Source organism: Pogona vitticeps, chromosome 3 (assembly GCF_051106095.1).
Source record: "Pogona vitticeps strain Pit_001003342236 chromosome 3, PviZW2.1, whole genome shotgun sequence".
NCBI lineage: Eukaryota > Metazoa > Chordata > Lepidosauria > Squamata > Agamidae > Pogona > Pogona vitticeps.
This window is the reverse complement of record NC_135785.1, coordinates 260,552,893-260,574,576: the sequence shown is the minus strand read 5'-3', so window position 1 is coordinate 260,574,576 and position 21,684 is coordinate 260,552,893. Positions and strand designations below refer to the sequence as shown.

Below are 21,684 nucleotides of genomic sequence, written 5' to 3'. Positions count from 1 at the left end.
TCCTTCTTTCAGTCTTTTTTGCTTCCATTTGTAGGGAGAGTTGGAAATATCCTATGCCTCCCATATGGTTTTATATAGGACTGAGATTTCTACGAGCAAACCTTGCTCTTCTGAAGAAATTAAATACAGAAACGGACCCATTTTGGCATCTTTTTTAAAATCACTATTCTGGTGTGATCTGTGCACATATTTTTAGACGTATCCCTTCCCCACTTCTTTAGAGAACAGGGAGATTGTCCATTTCAAAGGGTGTAGTCAGGACCAAACAATGGTCTGAGGAGGAAATTGGGGGATGATGAGGTCATATGAGACTGTGTAGATGCATTGACATCCCATGGCCTGTGGGTGGGGTGAGGGAGGTCCGGAAGGGGAGGAACCCAATTAGGAATGTACTCATGTTTCCCAAACTTGATAGGTGAGGCTCGAACTGGGTTTTTCCCACCCGCACATGCAAGAAGTGTGAAAGAACCACACACACTTTTCCTTCTACATCCTAAACCTGATAAACTGTCTGATAAATGCAGTTGTTGTTTCGTCGTTAAGTCTAAGTCTTTGTGACCCCATGGGCCAGAGCATGCCAGGCCCTCCTGCCTTCCACTGCCTTCTGGAGTTGGGTCAAAGTCATGTTGGTCCCTTCGATGACCCTGTCCAGCCATCTCATCCTCTGTCATCCCCTTCTCCTCTTGCCTTCGCTGTTTCCCAACATCAAGGTATTTTCCAGGGAGTCTTCTCTTCTCATGAGGTGGCCAAAGTATTGGAGCCTCAGCTTCAGGATCTGTCCTTCCAATGGGCACTCAGGCTTGATTTTCTTCAGAATGGATAGGTTTGTTCTCCTTGCAGTCCAGGGGACTCTCAAGAGCCTCCTCCAGCACCACAATTGAAAAGCATCAATTCTTCAGCAGTCAATCTTCTTTATGATCCTGCTCTCACTTCCATACATGTATCGATGAATGCAGTAGGACCACCATATTTGTGGTTTCACATATCGGCAATTTGCTGTACCCCTATGTACAACATACAAACGTGCCCCTTTGTGACTTTTGTCCTGCCCGTGTATGTTATATCTAGGGTTTCCTCATATCTGTGGTTTCAGGCATCTGTGGTAGATCATGGACACACACACACCCGGAGTTATGGGGATTCTATTTAAGTTTACTGATACATGATCTGTGCAAAATTTCTCCATGTTTCTGAATTCCCTCAAATGTGAAATAGTTAATCCTGACACAACAGAAAGTTTGCTAATGGTTCATTCTGGAATTTCCCAAAGTTTTCTTTTGTTCATATTCCACGTGAGCTAGCCCCAAAAACTCTCTGTCATTTGAGATTCCCATTTTCCTTTCCTGCCTCCCCTGTTTGGTATCCACACACACACAAAAATACAGGGGTCAGAAGGGGAAGATTCTGTCCAGTATTTGAAACTGATATTCGTTGTTGTTGTTTAGTCATTATCATGTCCGAGTCTTCATGACCCCATGGACCAGAGCATTCCAGGCTCTCCTGTCTTCCACTGCCTCCCGGAGTTTGGTCAAAGTCATGTTGGTCGCTTCGATGACCCTGTCCAGCCATCTCGTCCTCTGTCGTCCCCTTCTCCTCCTGCCTTCACACTTTCCCAACATCGGGGTCTTTTCCAGGGAGTCTTCTCTTCTCATGAGATGGCCAAAGTATTGGATCCTCAGCTTCAGTGAGCACTCAGGGTTGATTTCCTTCAGAGAACTGATATAGGTGGCAGCTTATTCTTGCAAGGGGTGTAGCCTCAGTTCCCTTTTGAGTAAGAACATATACTCCACCTAAGAATGACAGCTTCTACCTCAGTCTACATGGCTATCACCCCTTTTTCTAGAACCATGTGAACCTTGATTCTTAGCAGTGTAGGCCAGGAAGGGAACCATCTTGGGCTTCTGTGTCCAACCCTTTGACTAAGTAAGAAAGCATTGCCCACGAGTAGCCATCCAATCTCTGTGTGAAAACCTCTAGTGAAGGAGTGTCCACCACTCTCTGAGGCGGTCCGTTTCAGTGTTGACCATCTCTTACTGTCAAGAGCTTTTCCTAATGTTTAGGAGAAATCTTCTCTCCTATAATTTGAATCCATTAGTTTGGGTTCTTGCCTGTGGAGCTGGACAAAGCAAGCTTGTTGCATCTTCCACATGCATCTTTCAATCTTTGAAGATGGCTATCATGTCACTACTCTATGCTGTACACACCCAGTTTCCTCAACCATTCTTCATAGAGCTTAATTCCCAGGCCTTTATTGTCCTTGTGACCCACCTCCAAATATATTCTGGTTTGCTGGTATCCTTCTTAAACTGTAGTGACCAGAATGAAAAAACATAATATTGCATGTGAGGACTGACCAAAGCAGAACAGAGTGATGCTCTTACTTCCCTTGATGTGGACATTATACTTCTATTGATGCAACAAGCCTTTGCTTCCTTTGGCGATACATTGCGTTGTTGACTCAAGTTTAACTTGCGCTCTTTTAGGACCTCTTGATTCTTCTCAGATGGAAAAGCCAACTTTCACCCAGCTTCTATTTCTGCCTCTTGTTTTTCCTTCCTAAATACGGAACTTCACGTTTCCCCCTGTTGAAAATCATTTTGTGTCCTTTTGGCTCAGTTCTCCAATTTGTTTAAGTCATCTCGAGTCCTGCCCCGGTTAAATTTGGCAAGGCCTCCCTCTGCAAGAGAAAGGGGCATGCAAACGGTGAGTCGAGAAGTCAGTACCTGGCATGTCTTCCTACTTAGGAGAAATCAAACAAATAGATTTCCTGCAATAAATCCATGTTCTTCCATTTTAATGCATCTGGTCAGAATGGGCATTTTTCATGGATGCACGTATTGTAGCTTCACAAAGCAGTAACCCAAGATACCAAAATGTAGATGGCACAGATGTTCACTGTTAGGAAGGACATAAACCCACTCCTTTGTTTTTGCTGTGGAGGGGTGCAGACCCACTGCTGTGAGATGGTCCTCCCAAAGCAGGAGGCAAGGCAAAACAGGCGAGCTCAAAATGAAACTGATATGGCTGTGGTGTGTTCAAATCACGTTTTCCTCCCTCTTCTTCCCTCCTTTCTGTGCACAAGCTGAATTCACATGGCCAAAGCTTAATCCATGGAGTAGGGAAGCCTTGTTGTTTAGTCGTTACGTCATGTCCGACTCTTCGTGACCCCATAGACCAGAGCACGCCAGGTCCTCCTGTCTTCCACTGCCTCCCGATGGCTGCATACAGCTCTGTAACGACAGGACCTCGTTCAACCGCATAGAAAATGCAGTCAGCCTCCAGAAGTGACAGATCTCTTGCTCTCTTCTTTTCCTCAGGATCATCATGATATGCTCCTGGAGATTGAGAGGGACAAAGCCATCACCGACAAGGTTATCCTCATCCAGAAAGTGGTCCGTGGATTTAAAGACAGGTAGGAAGCAAGATCCGGGAGGCCGGTTCCCACTCATATGTCTTCCTGCGTGTCCTCGGGTCCTGAAATGACATCCGGGAACCATGTGAGTGGCAGCAAGGAAAGGCCGGCATGTTGCCCAGGGCACCGTGTCCTATTCTCTCTTTGGTGATTGTTGTCCTGAGTCAGCTTGTAAGGGAGTCCATGATTTTCCCTCCTGGAACGTAATACAAGAGGGCCTCCCCATTCCATATAAAAAAGCAGATCAAATTCCTTGTTCTGGCAATGAAGATGGATCATTGTCACCCTGAGAGCAGTAGGCTGGCTTAGGAGAACACAGGGCAGGACATGTAACCTCCTAGATATGTCCTTTAGCATCTTCAGCAAGTTTTCAGGACCCTCGTAGTGCAGTGGTTAAACTGCTGGACTGCAGCCAAAACTGTACTCGTGACCTGGGGTTCAATCCCAGGTGGCCGGCAGTGGACAAACGTCTCATAATCAAGCAAGATTGCTATGTATTTTTTTTAATTACAGACACAAGAGGGAAACTGATGATTAACTGATGAATATAGAGCACACTTTGTTAGCGAGTGTTTGGATGCCTAAGAAGGAAGTCAACTTTACCCTAATTCAAGCAGTAGGTTAATGCCTTCCTTACAGAGTTCAGGAAAATAACAGTCCAGGAATAAGGAAATCTATGCTTCAGCAAGAAGTGCAAACAATGCTTTCTGCTGACGAGCATCTTTCCCTGTTAAGTCAAGGTCATAAGAAAAAGCCTTGGCTCATTCACTGGCTGAAAAGCCATTTTTAGGGATACAGGCTTTCCTCTATATAGCTTTGCTTATTGTTGGGGCTTTTAAAGAAGTGTTGGTCTGTCCAGGCATATTGAAGAAAGAAAGAGAGGGAAGGAGGGAGAGGGGAAGGAAGGGAGGGATGGAGGGAGGGAGGGAGGGAGGGAGAGAGAGAGAGAGAGAGAGAGAGAGAGAGAGAGAAAGAAAGAAAGAGAGAAAGAAAGAAAGAAAGAAAGAAAGAAAGAAAGAAAGAAAGAAAGAAAGAAAGAAAGAAAGAAAGAAAGAAAGAAAGAAAGAAAGAAAGAAAGAAAGAAAGAAAGAAAGATCCTGCTTCAAATCTGTCCATATTTTAGAGTTAGGTGTGTGATGACCAGCGAAAGCGTTTTTCTGCAGCAGCTCCTTGAGTATGCAATGCACAAAGTGGATAGCTTTTTGGCACAGATGTAATCTTTTATTCGTGCAAATCTTCTAGCATGCTATTGAAACAGGTTGACATATTATCCATAATTTTCCAAACTACTCTTTTGTTTCTTTTTAGTTCTTTGAGTTCTGCCAGAGTGTATAATGACTTCGTAAAATCAGATGCCTGCAGTAGCCAGGAGACATTAAAAGGGCTACCTCCATCTGGAGAGGTTTGGCCTTTCTCCAGCTTTCCATGAACTCATGGTGTCCAGGCCGGACTACTGTAATGCACTCTATCTGGGGCTGCTTTAAAGATGGTTGGGGGGAAAGTCCAGCTGCTGTTGAATGGATCCCTCTGTGTCCTAGTACCACGGAGAACATGGTCCCATGATCAAGACTGAGGTCTAAAGCAAGATTCAGTCTGGTTTCTCCATGTGAAATGGTGCCATCCTGTCCATCTTCGGGCAGCAAAATGGCTGAGGCTGGCAACAGAAGCAGTGGTACTGGTGGTGCCACTGAAAACAGAAGGAAAGATCTTAAAAGCATTACAGTGGTGCCTCGCTTAACGATTGCCCCACATTACGACAAATCCACTTTATGATGATTTTTTTATCGCAATTGCTATCGCAAAACAATGGTCTACTGTAAATGGGGGAATTTTACTTTATGACGATCAAAAACAGCTGATCGTCGGGTTTTCAAAATGGCTGCCGGGTGCATAAAATGGCTCCCCGCTGCGCTGAGGGACGGATTCCTCGCTGTACAGGCAGCGAAAATGGCCGCTGTATGGAGGATCTTCGCTGGACTGTGAGTTTTTACCCCATTGGAATGCATTGAACAGTTTTCAATGCATTTCAATTGGGTTTTTAATTTCGCTTTACAATGTTTTCGCTTAACTGTGATTTTCCTAGAACGGATTATCGTCGTTAAGCGAGGCACCACTCAGGTTGTTTTGGACTAAAGAAGCTTTAAGATAAACCAATACAGGTACAGATAGAAAAAAACACATGGCATCTCTTTTCCAGGTCCAATTTCCTGAAAGTGAGGAACGCCGTTCTAATGATTCAACGCAACTGGAGGGGGCATAATTGTCGGAGGAACTACGGTGCTGTAAGTACGCTAGCGATATACATGGAGTCAAGGCGTCAGTCTGTCTAACTTGGAAACATCAATACAGTGGTGCCTCGCTTAACGAGCGCACCGCATAACGATAAAATCGCATAGCGATCCGTTTTTTCGGATCGCTAATGCGATCGCTTAACGTTTTTTGAATAGGGCTCAATTCGCTTTGCGAAGACCGGTAAGCATTTCGCTTACCGATCTTTGCAAAACGAAGCCCGACGATCAGCTGTTCGGCGGCCAAAATGGCCGCCAGAAGCCCGAAAATGGCCGCGCGCAGCGTTTTCGCGCCCTCGTTAAGCGAGGCGAGGGCGTGAAAATGGCTGCCGGCCATTACGAAGCTTCGTTGAATGGTGAGTATTTGGCCCATTTGGAACGCATTAAACGATGTTTAATGCGTTCCAATGGGTTTTTTTGATCCGTTCAACGATGCTTCAGCATAGTGAAGGTTAATCCGGAACGGATTAACCTCGCTATGCGAGGCACCACTGTATTGAGAAAAGGATCAATAGCTTTGCCCTTGAAAAACTACGGATTTAAATCTGGATATGGAGTCATGGCAACTGGACTTCTTTCTTATGAGGTTGAAACATTTGGCAACTCCTCTAAGTAGCTTCTCCAGTCTGAGGGTTGTTGGTAGGAGATCCCTGATAGATCCTCTCCATTGGTTTCGCTTCCCTCCGGTCTGAACATGGGGATAGATTAGGGATCTCCTATCAACTCTCCTCAGACTGAAGAAGCTACTTGGATGAATCATAGAATCGTCGTAGGGTTGGGAGGGACCTTGGAGGACATTTAGTCCAACCCCCTGCCCAAGGCAGGAGGCCTCATACGGTCCCGAACCTCATACCACCCGGGACAGGTGGCTGTCCAATCTTTTCTTGAAAACTTCCAGCGATGGGACACCCAGCACATCGGGAGGCGAGCTGTTCCACTGCTGAATGGTTCTCCCCATCAGGAAATTCCTCCTTATTTCCAGGATGAGTAGCACAATGTTTTAACCTACTATGAAGGACGTCCAGTTGCCATGACTCAACTTCCAGATCACCTCACCTGGATGACTGAGAATCTTCCCAGATATAAGGATTTAAATATGTATCCAGAGATGCAAAAATATCACTGCTTTGCATATAGAGAGAGCTTGTTTGACACCGAGGGCCTAATCACACAAGCTACAGTATTTGGATAATTTCAACTTCCCATTTCATTTATACAGATATTTATATACATAGTCTATAAATTGCTGGGTGCATTCACACAGCTGTCTTTCTTTTGATACATTTTTTAAAAATTTGAATAGGTTTTGTGGCTGTAAGTGCCCACCCAACAAATTGGCTCATTTCCCATCTGCTCTAAAATGGCTTAATTTTTTTTTTGTTAAAAACAGCTAAATGGTATATCGCTAAAGCAGTATCTAAATTCATGTGAAAAACTTTAGAAGGCAGTATTGGAAGATGTTTCATAATACGAGGTTTCTCTTGGCACTTCTTTGGTTTTAAGATGCTTTGTTTCTCTACGGACATTAAGGGGGGGGCGTGTTTCTCCACATTGACAAGGGAAGGTCCAACCTGAAATGAATGTTACAGTAAGGAAGTGATGCAGTGCTAAACTTTTAGGGGAGAGAATACCGATACATCGCTTAGCATTGGGGGGGAAAATGAAAAAGGAAACAAATGTGGTGGGCATGAGGTGCCCAGCGCAAAGTAAATTGACAGCCACATTCACACGTGCCAAACCAATATGGGTAAATGCAAGTAATTTTTAAACGCTCGTGCCGGCACGGTTGAAAAAAATGGATTGGTTGGCCATTCGATGGAAACGGAAAATTATAAAGCAATTCAAATAATGGCTGAATCGCTATAGCTGCCATTCTTACATGACCTGAGTTGATACAAAAAATATTGAAAAGCCAAACTGTGCCTTATTTTCTATATCCTGTAGGCACATGGATGTACTTTTTTTGAAACTGCTGTTATCAAACATAGCTGGGGGGGGGGCATATTCTTTTTTTCATTGAGCCCGATTCAGGGCTCAACCTGATATAGTCTTCATCCCTCCCCTTACTTTACTTCTTTATTTGTCATTTGAGGAAAGGAGATCCTAAGAGGGGTAGAGGGGATTTCATCCTAAGCCTTTAAAATACTACAGCAGCCAGCAGGTGGAGGTGTTCACTTATTTTCGGTTGTGAAACTAAGTTGTTGGAACCTTTTGGAAGTCTGCCTTTTTCTCATACTGTGCTCTTGTTCTTTGCTCTCTTCTTGTCAGTGGTGTTTCATTTTCACGGCTGGATTCAGCCTTTGGGGCTTGGTTTAAACCACTGGTTCTTAACCTTGGGTTACTCAGGAGTTTTGGACTGCAACTCCCAGAAGCCTTCACCACCAACTGTGCTGGCTGGGGTTTCTGGGAGTTGCAGTTCAAAAACATCCGAGTAACAAAGGTTAAGAACCACTGGTTTAAATGATAACAATGCCACAGTTTGGCAGAGGGAAGAAGGAAACGAGAAATATCTCACTAGCTGTGAGGTATGGAAAGTGGGTAGCTTGTGTTTGGACCCTCTGCCACTCCCTACTTTCTTTACTATTGATTCTTTACTGTCATGGTGTGGTAGCCCTAAGATGGGAAGTGCCATAGCGCTGAAATGACACCAAAAAATAAACTAAGGTTTTGGAGATGAAGAAGACAAGGTCAAGACAACCAAAATAAGGAGAACAGGCACTTCTCTGGATTTGAGGGAAATATCTGATGAGATTAGAGCACAACCAATCCTAAAGGTGGAATAATGCTGGATCTGTTAGTTTAAAGTAAGCTAAAGTTACATAGCCATGGGACGTGGTGGCGCTGCGGGTTAAACCACAGAAGCCTCTGTGCTGCAAGGTCAGAAGATCAGCCGTTGTGAGATCGAATCCACGCGACGGAGGGAGTTCTCGTTGCTTGTCCCAGCTCCTGCCAAACTAGCCGTTCAAAAGCATGTAAAAATGCGAGTAGATAAATAGGTACCACCACAGTGGGAAGGTCACGGCGTTCCGTGTCTAGTCGCGCTGGCCACGTGACCATGGAAACTGTCCACAGACAAAACACTGGCTCTACGGCTTGGAGACGGGAATGAGCACCATGCCCTAGAGTCGGACATGACTGGACTAAGTGTCAAGGGGAACCTTTACCTTTACTAAAGTTACATGACCCGTTTGTGGACCCTGTCCTTTTGAGGAAGGGGATTATGGCCCATGAAAGCTCACATTGCAATATATCTTCTAGTCTTAAAGATGCAATGTGACTGACACGTCCTTGTTTTGCCATAACGCTCTGACCCAGCAACCACTTCGAAAGGGGCTGTTCGCGTGGTCTGTTGTCGTTGCGGCTTGTGGTCGAAAACTGTGCCTTGAATGCGAAGATTCGTTTCACAAATGTTTGATTCCCCCCTGTTTGGTGAAACATGACTGCCTTTCTCAACCCTCTCTCTCCTTTCCAAGATGAGAATCGGCTTCCTGCGGCTGCAGGCCCTCTACCGTTCCCGCAAGCTGCACAAGCAGTACCACATGGCGCGCAAGCGGGTCATCGAATTCCAAGCCAGGTGTCGGGGCTTCCTGGTGCGACGTGCCTTCCGCCACCGCCTCTGGGCTGTCTTCACCATCCAAGCCTACGCCAGAGGAATGATCGCTCGCCGTCTTTACAAGCGCCTGAAGGGAGAGGTAAGCGCTGCTTTCCTCAAAGCTGAACACGATCTGATGCAGAGTATATTTTTTCCTGGGCTAGTAATGAAGCCGAGGAGCATTTCCAGTGGGCTGTGATCCACCCCCGTGGTGTACTGGAGCTATTTCTCACAGGGTCAAAGCCCTGAGCCTTCTTCTCAACAGGGACCATGGTATCATCTATGCTCAAGTCTGGCTTCTCCCTCTGAGCACAGCTGCAGTTCGCATTCAGCTGGTAGGAGGTGGATTTTCCCAGGCTTTTGCGATCTATTCTGGTTGTAATACAAAGTATTTAAGCTCCTCTTGAATGGGCAATTGAGAGTCATTAGCTTTACAAAAGACCTGCTCCTTTCTATATCCCAGTCTTTTCTGGATGATCCTGGGGAGAGGGCTGACGATGGAGCCTGTCATGATGATTACTGGCACTATACCACTGTCTACCACTCATGACCAGTAGCCACCTGAGACAAGGTGAGGCACCTTGCTTCTTGGGAGTGCCACCTCTGCCTGCTGCTCTATCAAGGGTTTAAAAAACCAGTAGGCATTTCACTTCATATTTTCTTTAGCTCTGTGTTTTGTTTGGCACCTCCCAACTCAGGTTCATGGATTAAAACAAGCCCTATAGGTCCATCCAACTCATATGTTTGCATCCCTTTTTCCAGTACCACCGCCGTCTGGAGGCAGAAAAACTACGGCTGCTTGAAGAGGAACGGCTGCGGAAAGAAATGAGCGCAAAGAAAGCCAAAGAAGAAGCAGAAAAGAAACACCAGGTGACTCGATAGGTCTTCTTTCAGGTTTTGCCTTGTTTTTTTGTACACACTCTGATCTTTCTGGGCCAGCCCAAACGTTCCTTGAGCTGCACAGACTGACAGATCCTGTCCACACTGGCGTATAGAGGTGGTATCTCCTGTAGATCCCTGATTGCATGGTTTGGATTGGGGGAAAGTGTTTCTACTTAGAATGGTCCATCCTTCTCCTTTAAGAGCTGTCGTGCACCTTTCTGGCCCAGGGGTAGGGCATGCATTCTTTTTGGCATGCTCGTGATTTAGCTGGGAGAGAGCAGCCTCCTCAGCTTCCAACTGCCATCCAGTGGAGAAAGTGAGGGGAGAAGGAGGGAAGGGGAGCAGCAAAGGGAGAAAAATGCAACAGCCACCAACAGAGGGAGGGAGAAGTGATGTTTTTTTAAAAAAATTCACTTCCCCTGACCTTTCCCAAATGATCAGGGGAAGCGCTTAATTGAAATTTGATCAGGCTACAAGGGGCCATTTGCTGTTTGGATGGGGGGAGCATGTCAGATGACACATGCCTCCTCCCTCTGAACTCAACAGACCCATTGGAGCTCAATCTGCCCCACACCCAAAAACGGCCAGTCTGGACAGGCCGTTCAGCAAGGCTGGGAAACCTCTTTTAGACCAGGGGCCAAATTCATTTTCAGGGATGTTCTTGGCAGGAAGGTGTCACTCCAGAGTTGGAGAGGCGGGAGACAAAACTGGGTGGAATTAAAATAATGACATATTTAGGTGTTGTGGGAAGGGGCAAAGGTTGTATTTGGACTATGGAGCCCACGTTCACCACCCTCTGAGCTACGCAGCCCTTGTAGCCTCCCTGAAGGTTACAGATAGAATCATAGAATCATCATAGAATCGTGGTAGGGTTGGAAGGGACCTTGGAGATCGTCTAGTCCAACCCCCTGCCCAAGGCAGGAGACCTCATACCACCCGGGATGGACGGCTGTCCAATTTCTACTTGAAAACCTCCAGCGATGGGGTACCCACCACCTCGGGAGGCGAGCTGTTCCACTGCTGAGTGCTTCTCACCATCAGGAAATGATGAAGAGAAATCTTTCCCATGACCTGCGGAGGTTTTAGTAATATTGAGTTTGAACGGTTCAGGTGGCTGAAGAAGATGATGGGCAGGTTTATGTGTATATATCGAACCATCTTAGGACAGCTCTCTTGTCTTTGATAGTCAGGAATGTGGTTTGCTGCTAGTCCATGTGAACACCCCTATTCAGATGCTGGACCTGTCTTCTCCTTCCCATTCTATCTCAAGAAGGAAGGTGGAATCCGGGATCTTGCACTGCAAGGAGCAGTGTAAGAACACCAGCAAAACGCATATAGCCTGGGGGTATCCGGTCTTAAGGCACCGACGGCTATCTCAGGGACTGGCCGTGCTTCTCCAAACTGGGAGACAAATCCCAGGGCAAGCGGTGCTGATGCTGAAGGATATCTGATCTTTGTGTGTTGTTAAGACCTGGGTACCAGTCTCTTCGCATTCCCAGTTGGTGCCAGAGTTCCTGTCTCTACGTCACGCTGTTTCTAAGTGTGTGTTTCGTGCATTGTTGATAAAATGTGGGTAAGAGGGAGAGCTGGTGAGTGGGGCCCTTTGTGCCCTTTGAAGGCGAGGAGAGCGTCTTGTGCCTCTTTCCACAACCAGCTGGCTCAGCAGCAGTTCTCCTGCTCTGATCCTTGCCTGCTCTGCTTCTGTGACATCACAGAAAGGGGTTGCCTCGGTGGCGTCACGAGTACCTGCTGCCTCAGGGTCTCAGCCCTGAAATCTCAGGGAATCAGATGCTGCCAGGCTGACAACCCTTACTTTTGCCTTTCCAAGGTTGCCATCCTTGGCATGTGTGTGTCTATCTTGAGTTCAGATTACTCATGGCTTCTGCTCTCTTCTAGTTACGCCTGGCCCAGCTGGCTCGAGAAGATGCTGAAAGAGAAGTGAAGGAAAAGGAGGAAGCTCGGCAGAAGAAGGAACTCCTCCAGAAGATGGAGAAGGCCCGAAACGAACCTGTGAATGACTCCGACATGGTGGACAAAATGTTTGGGTTCTTGGGAACGACCAGCTCTTTGCCGGGCCAAGAAGGGCAAGCTCCCAATGGTTTTGAGGTAAGTAGAATTCCAGCAGCTCTTGATCTGTTCTTCCCACAGTATTTTCTGCTTCTGGAAATTTGATCATGTTAGAAAGGTTACTTTGCTAGCCTGGGTTTCTTCCTGCTCTCTCATCTTTGATACGGAAGTTCCTAGAGATAGATTTAGATACATCTGTGATGGTTTGCCTCCCCAGGATCTTGAGCGTGTTTCGAAGGAACTAGAAGAGGATGACCTGGACACGGCCTTGCCTCTGCCTGAGGAAGAGGAAGAAGACCTGTCGGAGTATAAATTTGCCAAGTTTGCTGCCACGTACTTCCAGGGCACGACCACGCATACCTATGTACGCCGGCCTCTCAAGCAGCCGCTCCTATACCATGAGGATGAAGGAGACCAGCTGGTGAGTCTGTACGAAGCCCAGGACAGAAAAGTCAGACAAGGCATCCTATACAAGTCTATGGATGTCTTTTTGTTGTTGTTTAGTCGTTAAGTCGTTTCCGACTCTCCGTGACCCCATGGACTAGAGCATGCCAGGCCCTCCTGTCTTCCACGGCCTCCCGGAGTTGGGTCAAATTCATGTTGGTCGCTTCAGTGACCCTGTCCAACCATCTCGTCCTCTGTCGTCCCCTTCTCCTCTTGCCTTCACACTTTCCTAACATCAGGGTCTTTTCTATTCCCATGAGATGGCCAAAGGATTGGAGCCTCAGTTTTAGGGTCTGTCCTTCCAGGGAGCACTCAGGGTTGTTTTCCTTCAGAATTGATAGGTTTGTTCTCCTTGCAGTCCAGGGGACTCTCAAGAGCCTCCTCCAGCACCACAATTCAAAAGCATCAATTCTTCGGCAGTCAGCCTTCTTTATGGTCCAGCTCTCAATTCCATACATCACTACTGGAAAAAACATCGCTTTGACTATGCGGACTTTCGTTGGCAAGGTGATGTCTCTGCTTTTTAGAATGCTGTCAAGGTTTGTCATCGCTTTCCTCCCAAGAAGCAGGGATCTTTTAATTTCGCAGCTGCTGTTTCCATCTGCAGTGATCATGGAGCCCAAGAAAGTAAAATCTGTCACTGCCTCCATATCTTCGCCTTCTATTTGCCAGGAGGTGATGGGACCAGTGGCCATGATCTTAGTTTTTGATGTTGAGTTTCAGACCGTTTTTTGCATTCATCTTTCACCCTCATTAAGAGGTTCTTTAATTCCTCCTCACTTTCTGCCATCGGAGTGGTATCATCTGCATGTCAGAGGTTGTTGGTATTTCTTCTGGCAATCTTAATTCCGGTTTGGGATTCCTCCAGTCCAGCCTTCCACATGATGTATTCTGCATATAAGTTAAATAATCAGGGGTACAATATATAGCCTTGTCGTACTCCTTTCCCAATTTTGAACCAATCAGTTGGTCCATATCCAGTTCTAACTGTTGTTTCCTGTTCCACATATAGGTTTCTCAGGAGATAGATAAAGTGGCCATTTCTTTAAGGACTTGCCATAGTTTGTTGTGGTCCACACAGTCAAAGGCTTTTACATAGTCAATGAAGCAGAAGTAGATGTTTTTCTGGAACTCTCTGGCTTTCTCCATAATCCAGCGCAAGTTAGCAATTTGGTCTCGAGTTCCTCTGCCTCTTCGGAAACCAGCTTGTACTTCTGGGAGTTCTCGGTCCACATACTGCTGAAGCCACCCTTGGAGGATTTTGAGCATAACCTTGCTAGCGTGCGAAATGAGTGCAATTGTACGGTAGTTGGAGCATTCTTTGGCACTGCCTTTCTTTGGGATTGGGATGTAGACTGATCTTTTCCAATCCTCTGGCCACTGTTGAGTTTTCCAAACTTGCTGGCATATTGAATGTAGCACCTTAACAGCATCATCTTTTAAGATTTTAAATAGTTCAACTGGAATGCCATCACCTCCACTGGCCTTGTTGTTCTTAATACCATGTCCCTATGACAAGCCCTACTGCAGTTTACAATAACACTCAGTTGGGTGTTTTCCCCCCTTCTCTTCTGGACTTTAGGGATACACTGTGGTTTTAGGTGATATAGGCTGGCCCCTTTTCCCCATGCCAGTCATTTGTGTGCCACTTTTCCCATCTGCCTCCATTTGCCACCCCCTGGCTCAGGTTTGTTTTCAGGGTTATTTTGAAGTTACAAAGGGCAGATACTTTAGATGAAACAGAAGAAGCCCCTTGCTGTTCAGGATGCGGCCAGGAGAGCCTTCAAAGAGCCAAGATCGAAGGCTGCGCTTTCACCTCGGCCCGCCCGTTGTCCACTTGTCTTCTTCACCACTCCCTCCTTCTGCCTTGACCACCCATCACATCTTTGATTTTCCTTGTCCTTTCTGCCTCTGTTCCCAGGTACAGATGTATGGTTCCTTTTTTAAAAAACCTGTAATGAAATTGCACATCCAAAGATGTGCTTATAAACCTTTTAAAAAAATAATTCAAACGGGGGCATGATGTTCTCATCATATGACGTAGCACTTAGCCTCTGACACAATGACACCGTGCACACCCATAGAGGCTGGATGGTCACACTATCTCAGCCTTTAAGTGTTTCTATACCTTTGTTTGCTTGTTTGTTTGTATGTATGTTTGTTTGTTTGGCCAGATGGGTGGTATACAAATTAAACAAAATTGTTGTTATTGTTGTTTCCATTCATTCATTCATGCAACCATCCATCATTCCATCCATCATTCCATCCATTAGTTCATTCATTCATTCATTCATTCATTCATTCATTCATTCATTCATTCATTCATTCATTCATTCATTCATTAGTTCATTCATTCAACCATCCATCCAGTCGTTCATTCATTTATTCATTTATTTATTCATTCATTCATTAGTCCATTCATTCATTCAACCATACATCCGTTCATTCGTTCATCCGTTCATTTGTTCATTCATTCATTCATTCATTCATTAGTTTGTTCATTCATTCATTCCTTTATTCATTCATTCATTCAACCATCCATCCATCCATTCGTTCGTTCGTACATTCATTCATATTTTCATCCCACCCAACCAGTGGCAAGGCACAGTATACATAACAAAACTAATAATAAAATTCACATAAAACAACAGACAAGGTACACAATCTCTAGAAATAAAATAATTGATGCAAAAAGGACAATTTAAAAGAATTTAAAAATTATACATACAGAGGACAGTAATAATAGGTGGTGGAACAAGACAAGTTCACGGGCACAAAAAAGAAAAACCAATTACTCAGGCAAGATTACTCTGGAGTTTTTGTTTTCACAACAACTCAAAGTGTTGCTGTTTGGGCAGTCTGTGGGAAGAATAAGGAGGACATGACTTATGTAAGAACTAGTTTGTAATTCATGACAACGTTTGGTTGGCATTTTAGTTGCAAAGCAGAGGGTGCTCCCTAAATGAGTGATATATCACATTACATTTCTCTTGTCACACCTTGTTATCCTGGAAGAAGGCATTTAAGAAAGAACCTGGGACGTAGGAATTAACTATTATTTCATTCCAGAAAGAACAGATATTTAAAGTATTCACATCCACTCAATGCAGTAAAAAAAACCAAACTTGGAAAAGTTTTTTTTTGGATCTGTGATTCCCAAAATTCCCAGTCAGGATGAGGCTTCCTGAGAATCAAAATGTTCTGCAATATAATATGGCTAAAAGAGATGTGCCATTTGACATTTGTAGACTCCAATACCCAGAATTGAACTCTAATCCCCATACCTTCAGACGCCTATATTTCGCTCGCCTGGAGCAGGGCCTAGTCTTCAGAGGTAGCATGGTATCTTGTGTTTTCATTCCCTTATGCCGAAAGCATTGCAGCAGCTTCCCCTCAGGAAGCATGGCAGCAGAAAATGTGGCCTAGAATGCCCTACAGCCTTGGAGGCCTAGGCCCTGCTCCAGGTGAATGAAACAGAGGTGTCTGAAACTATGAATCCATCTGCCTGTGGGATTCTTGGAGAATTCTGGGAGCTGGAGCCCAAAAAAATCTAAACAACACATCCTTAGTGATTGATCTGGGCTGTGGTTCATGCAGAAACTGACATTTTTTTCACTATGAGGAACAAGTGCTGTGTGAATAGTGTCATTTATGTGGATAGTGTCATTCTATGGATTGGCCACTAGGTGGTGGTAGACTCGCGTCTTGGCTTGCTCGAGAGAGGCAATCAAGCTTTTGTCTGTAATTTTGGCTAGTAGGATGTCAAAGCCTTCCAATTACTAACAAACTTTCCCCCTCCAAAAAACAAACCAACAAACAAAAGGCAGCTCTGGCAGTGTGGATCACCATCCTTCGCTTCATGGGGGACCTTCCGGAACCAAAATATCACACAGCGATGAGCGATGGCAGCGAGAAGATCCCAGTGATGACCAAAATATATGAAACGCTTGGGAAAAAAACCTACAAAAAAGAACTTCAAGCCCTCCAAGGCGAAGGAGAGGTAAGAGGCCAGCCCCGGTGGAAAACTGTTGATTTTCTTGTCAAGAGATGAGCACACAGGAGTCTTTCCCCCCCACACACAAACACATTCCTAGATGTGGTAAACATAGATGTTGGGTATTACCACTCCCTTTCTCTAGGGGGCACCGTGGGACTGTGTGCAGCTGGCCCAAGGCCACCCAGGCTGGCTCTTTTCCCAGGAAGCATCGGGGGGGGGGATTGAACTTCCAACCTCCGGCTCTGCAGCCAGAGACCTAAACCGCTGAGCTATCCAGGACCGCCAACAGCCCCAAACTCAGGGCACAATATCAATTTTCTAGAAATGAGACCCATGTCCTCCTCTTCCACAGAGCGGCCACGTAGACAGCCAGAAGAAGAACAGCGTACGCCACAAACTGGTCTCTCTGACACTCAAGAAGAAGTCCAAGTTAACTGAAGAGGTGAGCGGTTGTTCTTTCCCCTTTGACCAGTCTACATTCCCTTTTTGCCATGGCTGTCCCCATGGGAGCAGGGGGAGGGGAGGAGTGTACCTGCCTTGCCTCTGCGAATCCTAAATTTACTTGTTTCTTCAGTATAAAACAGACAGACACAGAGTATTGTAGCAATAGATGCCAAGCATGCTAAATATGCTAGCATATCGCTGTAGCGCTTTACCTCCTGCTGCCCTCCAGAAAAATCCCAGCTAATAGTTTTAACAACAGAGTTTGGAAATGTTTTGTTTTTCAATGACAACTCCCAAAAAAATCTCCCAGCCAGCACTGGAGGGATTGGATCACTGGATTCTGGAGGTTTCAATACAAGAAGAAAACTTTTCCCACATTCGGTTTAAGTCAACTCCTGACACTCTTTTGCAAATCACTATTCAGTCTGGGAATAATGAAGCAAAATATCTATACGAAATCTAGCTGGGGTGGCAGAAGCATTCTGGGGGTGTTACATCATATCACTTCTGATTTACGGTAATCCCAATAAGATTTTCAGGATAAGGGTTGGTTCTGCCCCCTCTTGATGAGTTTCCAGAGCCAAGCAGAGATTTGAACCCAGGTCTCTGGAGTCCTAGTTCGCCACTAACTGCTGCACCATGCTGGCTCTCAGTCTTAGGAAAGGAATGAACTAATGCCACATCTACAACATTTCACAAACTGGAAGCCCTCCTTCTGTTTGTCCAGGTAACCAAGCGCCTTCACGATGGCGAGTCTACAGTTCAAGGTAATAGCATGCTGGAGGACCGGCCCACCTCAAATTTGGAGAAACTCCACTTCGTTATTGGTAATGGCATCCTCAGGCCAGCATTAAGGTTAGATACTAATGTGAAAAGAAGAAATGGCATATATATATATATGTAAATATAGCAAGGATATGATTTCTTTTTCTAAAATTTTATTTTTCAATAAAAAAAATGAAGTGCACAGAATGCAGAAGAGTGGAATATTTTTGCCACACCATATAGTATAGTGTTGCAGTTCCAGGGTAAAATAAAAGGAAAATGAAGGTTTTTAGGAAGGTCGTAGGTCATTAGGCTTTGTCTGAAAAATCACAGGAACTGGGTAGAGCATATTATTGGATTTTTGTTGTTCAGTCGTGGTTGGACAGTGTCATCAAAGTGACCGACATGAATTTGGTACCAAACTCCGGGAGGCCGTGGAAGGCAGAAGGGCCTGGTGTGCTCTGGTCCATGGGGTCACAAAGAGTCGGACACGACTTAACAACTAAACAACAACATCATCTTCTGGTTGCTACACAATGGTGAAGGGTGGGGTTTCACTTAAATAGGGCTTATTTTTGGGATATGGCTTATATGACGAGCATCCTGAAAAACCATACTAGGGCTTGTTTTCACCTAGAGTGGTTGAAATGACTAGATAGGCGGGGTATAAATACAATAAATAAATAAATAAATAAATAAATATGTTAGGTCTTATTTTCGGGGAAAGAGGGTACTATCAGGATGCTTATGCCTGGCCTGTCCGCGGTGAGGAGTAATTTAAATTCTTCCGATTTTAGGGATGAAATTTATTGTCAGATCTGCAAACAGCTGACCCAAAACCCTTCCAAAAGCAGCCACGCCCGAGGGTGGATCCTCGTATCTCTCTGTGTGGGATGCTTCGCCCCATCAGAAAAATTCGTCAAGGTAAGATGACCACTGAGAGGAATTCCTTAATCGTCGCCTTGGTGTCAGTCTCTAAAGTGGGACAGACATTTGTGGATTTGAAAATGCAAGATTTTCACTGTCCTGTCTTGCCGTCAGTATTTAAGGAACTTCATCAATGGCGGGCCTCCAGGTTACGCTCCGTATTGTGAAGAGAGACTCAGAAGGACCTTTGCCAATGGAACCAGGACTCAGCCTCCGAGCTGGCTAGAACTCCAGGTAAAAAACCAAACCAACAGAGATGGTGGGTTGTTGTTTCCAAAGGAACTAGTTGTATAACTCATTACTTTGAGGCAACGGGACAATCCTTACCCTTCCTGTGCCGACCAAGTGATTCTTTGCACAACCAATAGGTGGCGCTGTTAGCCCTCTTGTGTTCAGTTCTAAGAGGCACCTTGTGCAAAACACAAAACAAACCCATGTCCCCCCCCCCCCGGCCACTTACGGTTGGTAAGAGGATGATTATTTTTGAAAAAATATTTTTTGCTAAAAGGGCCTCCAAATTAACATTTGAAAGCAGAGAGGGAAATGATGGAAAATGTAGCTTTGTATCTATCCACTGCATCAATTTAGTGGTGATAAAAAATAAAGTTGCAATTCTTCCGTGTGTGTGTGTGTGTGTGTGTGTGTGTGTGTGTGTGTGTGTGTGTGTGAGTGAGTGAGAGAGAGAGAGAGAGAGAGAGAGAGAGAGAGAGAGAGAGAGAGAGAGAGAGAGAAGACAAGACAATGAAATACTTCTCCTGACTCTTCTCTACAGTCCCTCCAAGTTTGGTGTAGATTGGGTTTCCCCAAGCCAGCTGCTAGTGGGTGCTTTCCTACTTTGTGGGTGTATAACTTGGATGTCTGAAATACAGTCCTCCCAAAACTTGGAAGAATTGTAGAGGAGAGTCTGTAGATGCTTTTCTGTGATTTGGTTGTCTCTAGGTGCTTAGGGAGAACTTTCCTGGGGGGGCCCTCCTTCTGGGTTTATAACTCAGACGCCCAAAAGGCAAACTTCACCAACCTTACAGGGCTTGTAGAGGAGAGTCAGGAGAGACTTTGTGGCAAACTGGGTGTCCCTAGGTGCTTTTTTTTGGGGGGGGGGGTTCAGTTTTATAGGGTTTTAAAGGAAAAATTAAAATTGAAATGATTCACCAATGCTTCAGGAAAAAAATGGTATATTCATAATTTGTGATTTCTTGACCTTGATATATCAGGAATCAAAACAAATCACAATTTTTTCTGATTCGTCCTTATCTCTAATGGTGAGCCTTTTCTGGGTTTTCCTGGTAGAGAGCACTCACAAGTGGTTTCCCATTCCCTTCTTCCGAGGTCACCTTGGGATTCGGTGCAGCTGGCCCAAGGCTACCCAGGGTGGCTTTTTTTTCCTGGAGGCCCATTGGGGGAATCGAACTCCCAACCTCTGGCTCCATAGCCAGAGACCTAAACCCCTGAGCTATCCAGCCAGCTTCAACATTCTATATGGGGCCATAATTAATACCTGTGCTTCCAAAACCCTTCCAAAATTCTGTCTTATACCAAGCTTTTGACACTGATTTCCGACTGTAGCCCTGAGCCACTAATAGCAATATTTGGCCAGGATCACCAGCAGAGATGGGGATTTCTCCAGCGTTCTTTGTATCAGCTCAAGGGCAGAAGTCGTAACCTGGAAGCCCTTTTCCTAATTTCCCTGTTTAATATATTTGCTTTCCTCTCCTAGGCAACCAAATCAAAGAAGCCCATTATGCTGCCTGTTACATTTATGGATGGGACCACCAAGACCCTCTTGACAGACTCGGCAACGACGGCTAGAGAGCTCTGTAACTCTTTGGCTGACAAGATCAGCCTGAAGGACCACTTTGGATTCTCGCTTTACATTGCTCTTTTCGACAAGGTACGGCTCCGGCAAATGAATTCCAATCAGTATCTGATGATAATGGCAGGACGGAGGGAGAGTATAGACACACCATTCTTTTGGCTTGTATATTAGAAACTCCTGTCTCGCCATTCAAAATTTGTTTAAAAAACAACACACTGTGTAGGAATCCTTCAGTCTGGAGAGACTACGGTAACGTGCTCTGAATGGAGGACTTGGAACAGCGTCTAGTGTGGCTGAGAAGGCCAATTTGAGAGGGACAATCCCTTCCACGTTGAGGACAAATACTGTCTGTCCCCTCTCCAGCTCCCTGATTTGGCTGCTTTCGGGACAGCTTCTTTGCCTCGGACTGCTGGACAAGAGTCCCTTCAAATTGGGAGAGGCTGTGATGCACCGCCTGCCTCCAGGCTGAACGCTCAGAGGTCCAGGTTTCCCATCTGTGGAGGTCCATTCCTAAGGCCTTCAGATCCTGCTGTCAGATCCCCTTGTATCGCAGCTGGGGTCTCCCTCTGGGGCGATTTCCCTGCACTCATTCTCCATCCAGGAATGGATGGAATCCGACCATCAGCCATTCTCACAACATGCCCAAGCCAACGTAGACGTTGCTGTTTCAGTAATGTATACATGCTAAAAATTCCAGCTCATTCTAGGACTACTCTATGTAGAACTTTGTCCTGCCAGGTGATACCAAAAATCCGTCGGAGACAACGCATATGGAACGTGTTCGGCTTCCTCTCGTGCACAAAGGGTCCAGGACTCACTACAAAAAACAACACAGGATAAGGTGTAAAATTAGAAACCAAAGCAGTGATAAAAGCAGTAGGAAAGCAGTGTAAAAATGGAAGGAGGATTAGCAATTTTAAAAAAGATATGCGTTAAGAAGCATAAAGTAAAGCTTAAGTGAAGCAGTGGGGGTTTATCATGATCAAACACTGGAAGCCTGGGTAAATGTAAATACCCAAAGCTCAGCAGAGGTGGTAGCAGGCAGATAGCCTA

The 21,684-nt window shown here is 45.4% G+C and overlaps 1 protein-coding gene across 6 annotated transcripts in view; it reads left to right on the top strand.

Annotated features, from left to right (window-relative positions):
* The window catches only part of MYO7A (myosin VIIA), a 148,117-nt gene that overhangs the window by 99,025 nt on the left and 27,408 nt on the right, over positions 1 to 21,684 (top strand). For all 6 annotated transcript variants that reach the window (XM_078390211.1, XM_072993470.2, XM_072993469.2 and 3 more), the window contains 12 exons: positions 3,318 to 3,412; positions 5,610 to 5,694; positions 9,174 to 9,392; positions 10,055 to 10,162; positions 12,071 to 12,280; positions 12,459 to 12,662; positions 16,509 to 16,685; positions 17,035 to 17,124; positions 17,854 to 17,981; positions 18,689 to 18,815; positions 18,933 to 19,052; positions 20,533 to 20,706. In XM_078390211.1, the coding sequence (XP_078246337.1) occupies positions 3,318 to 3,412; positions 5,610 to 5,694; positions 9,174 to 9,392; positions 10,055 to 10,162; positions 12,071 to 12,280; positions 12,459 to 12,662; positions 16,509 to 16,685; positions 17,035 to 17,124; positions 17,854 to 17,981; positions 18,689 to 18,815; positions 18,933 to 19,052; positions 20,533 to 20,706 (1,737 nt within the window). The remainder of the gene's footprint in view (positions 1 to 3,317; positions 3,413 to 5,609; positions 5,695 to 9,173; positions 9,393 to 10,054; positions 10,163 to 12,070; positions 12,281 to 12,458; positions 12,663 to 16,508; positions 16,686 to 17,034; positions 17,125 to 17,853; positions 17,982 to 18,688; positions 18,816 to 18,932; positions 19,053 to 20,532; positions 20,707 to 21,684) is intronic.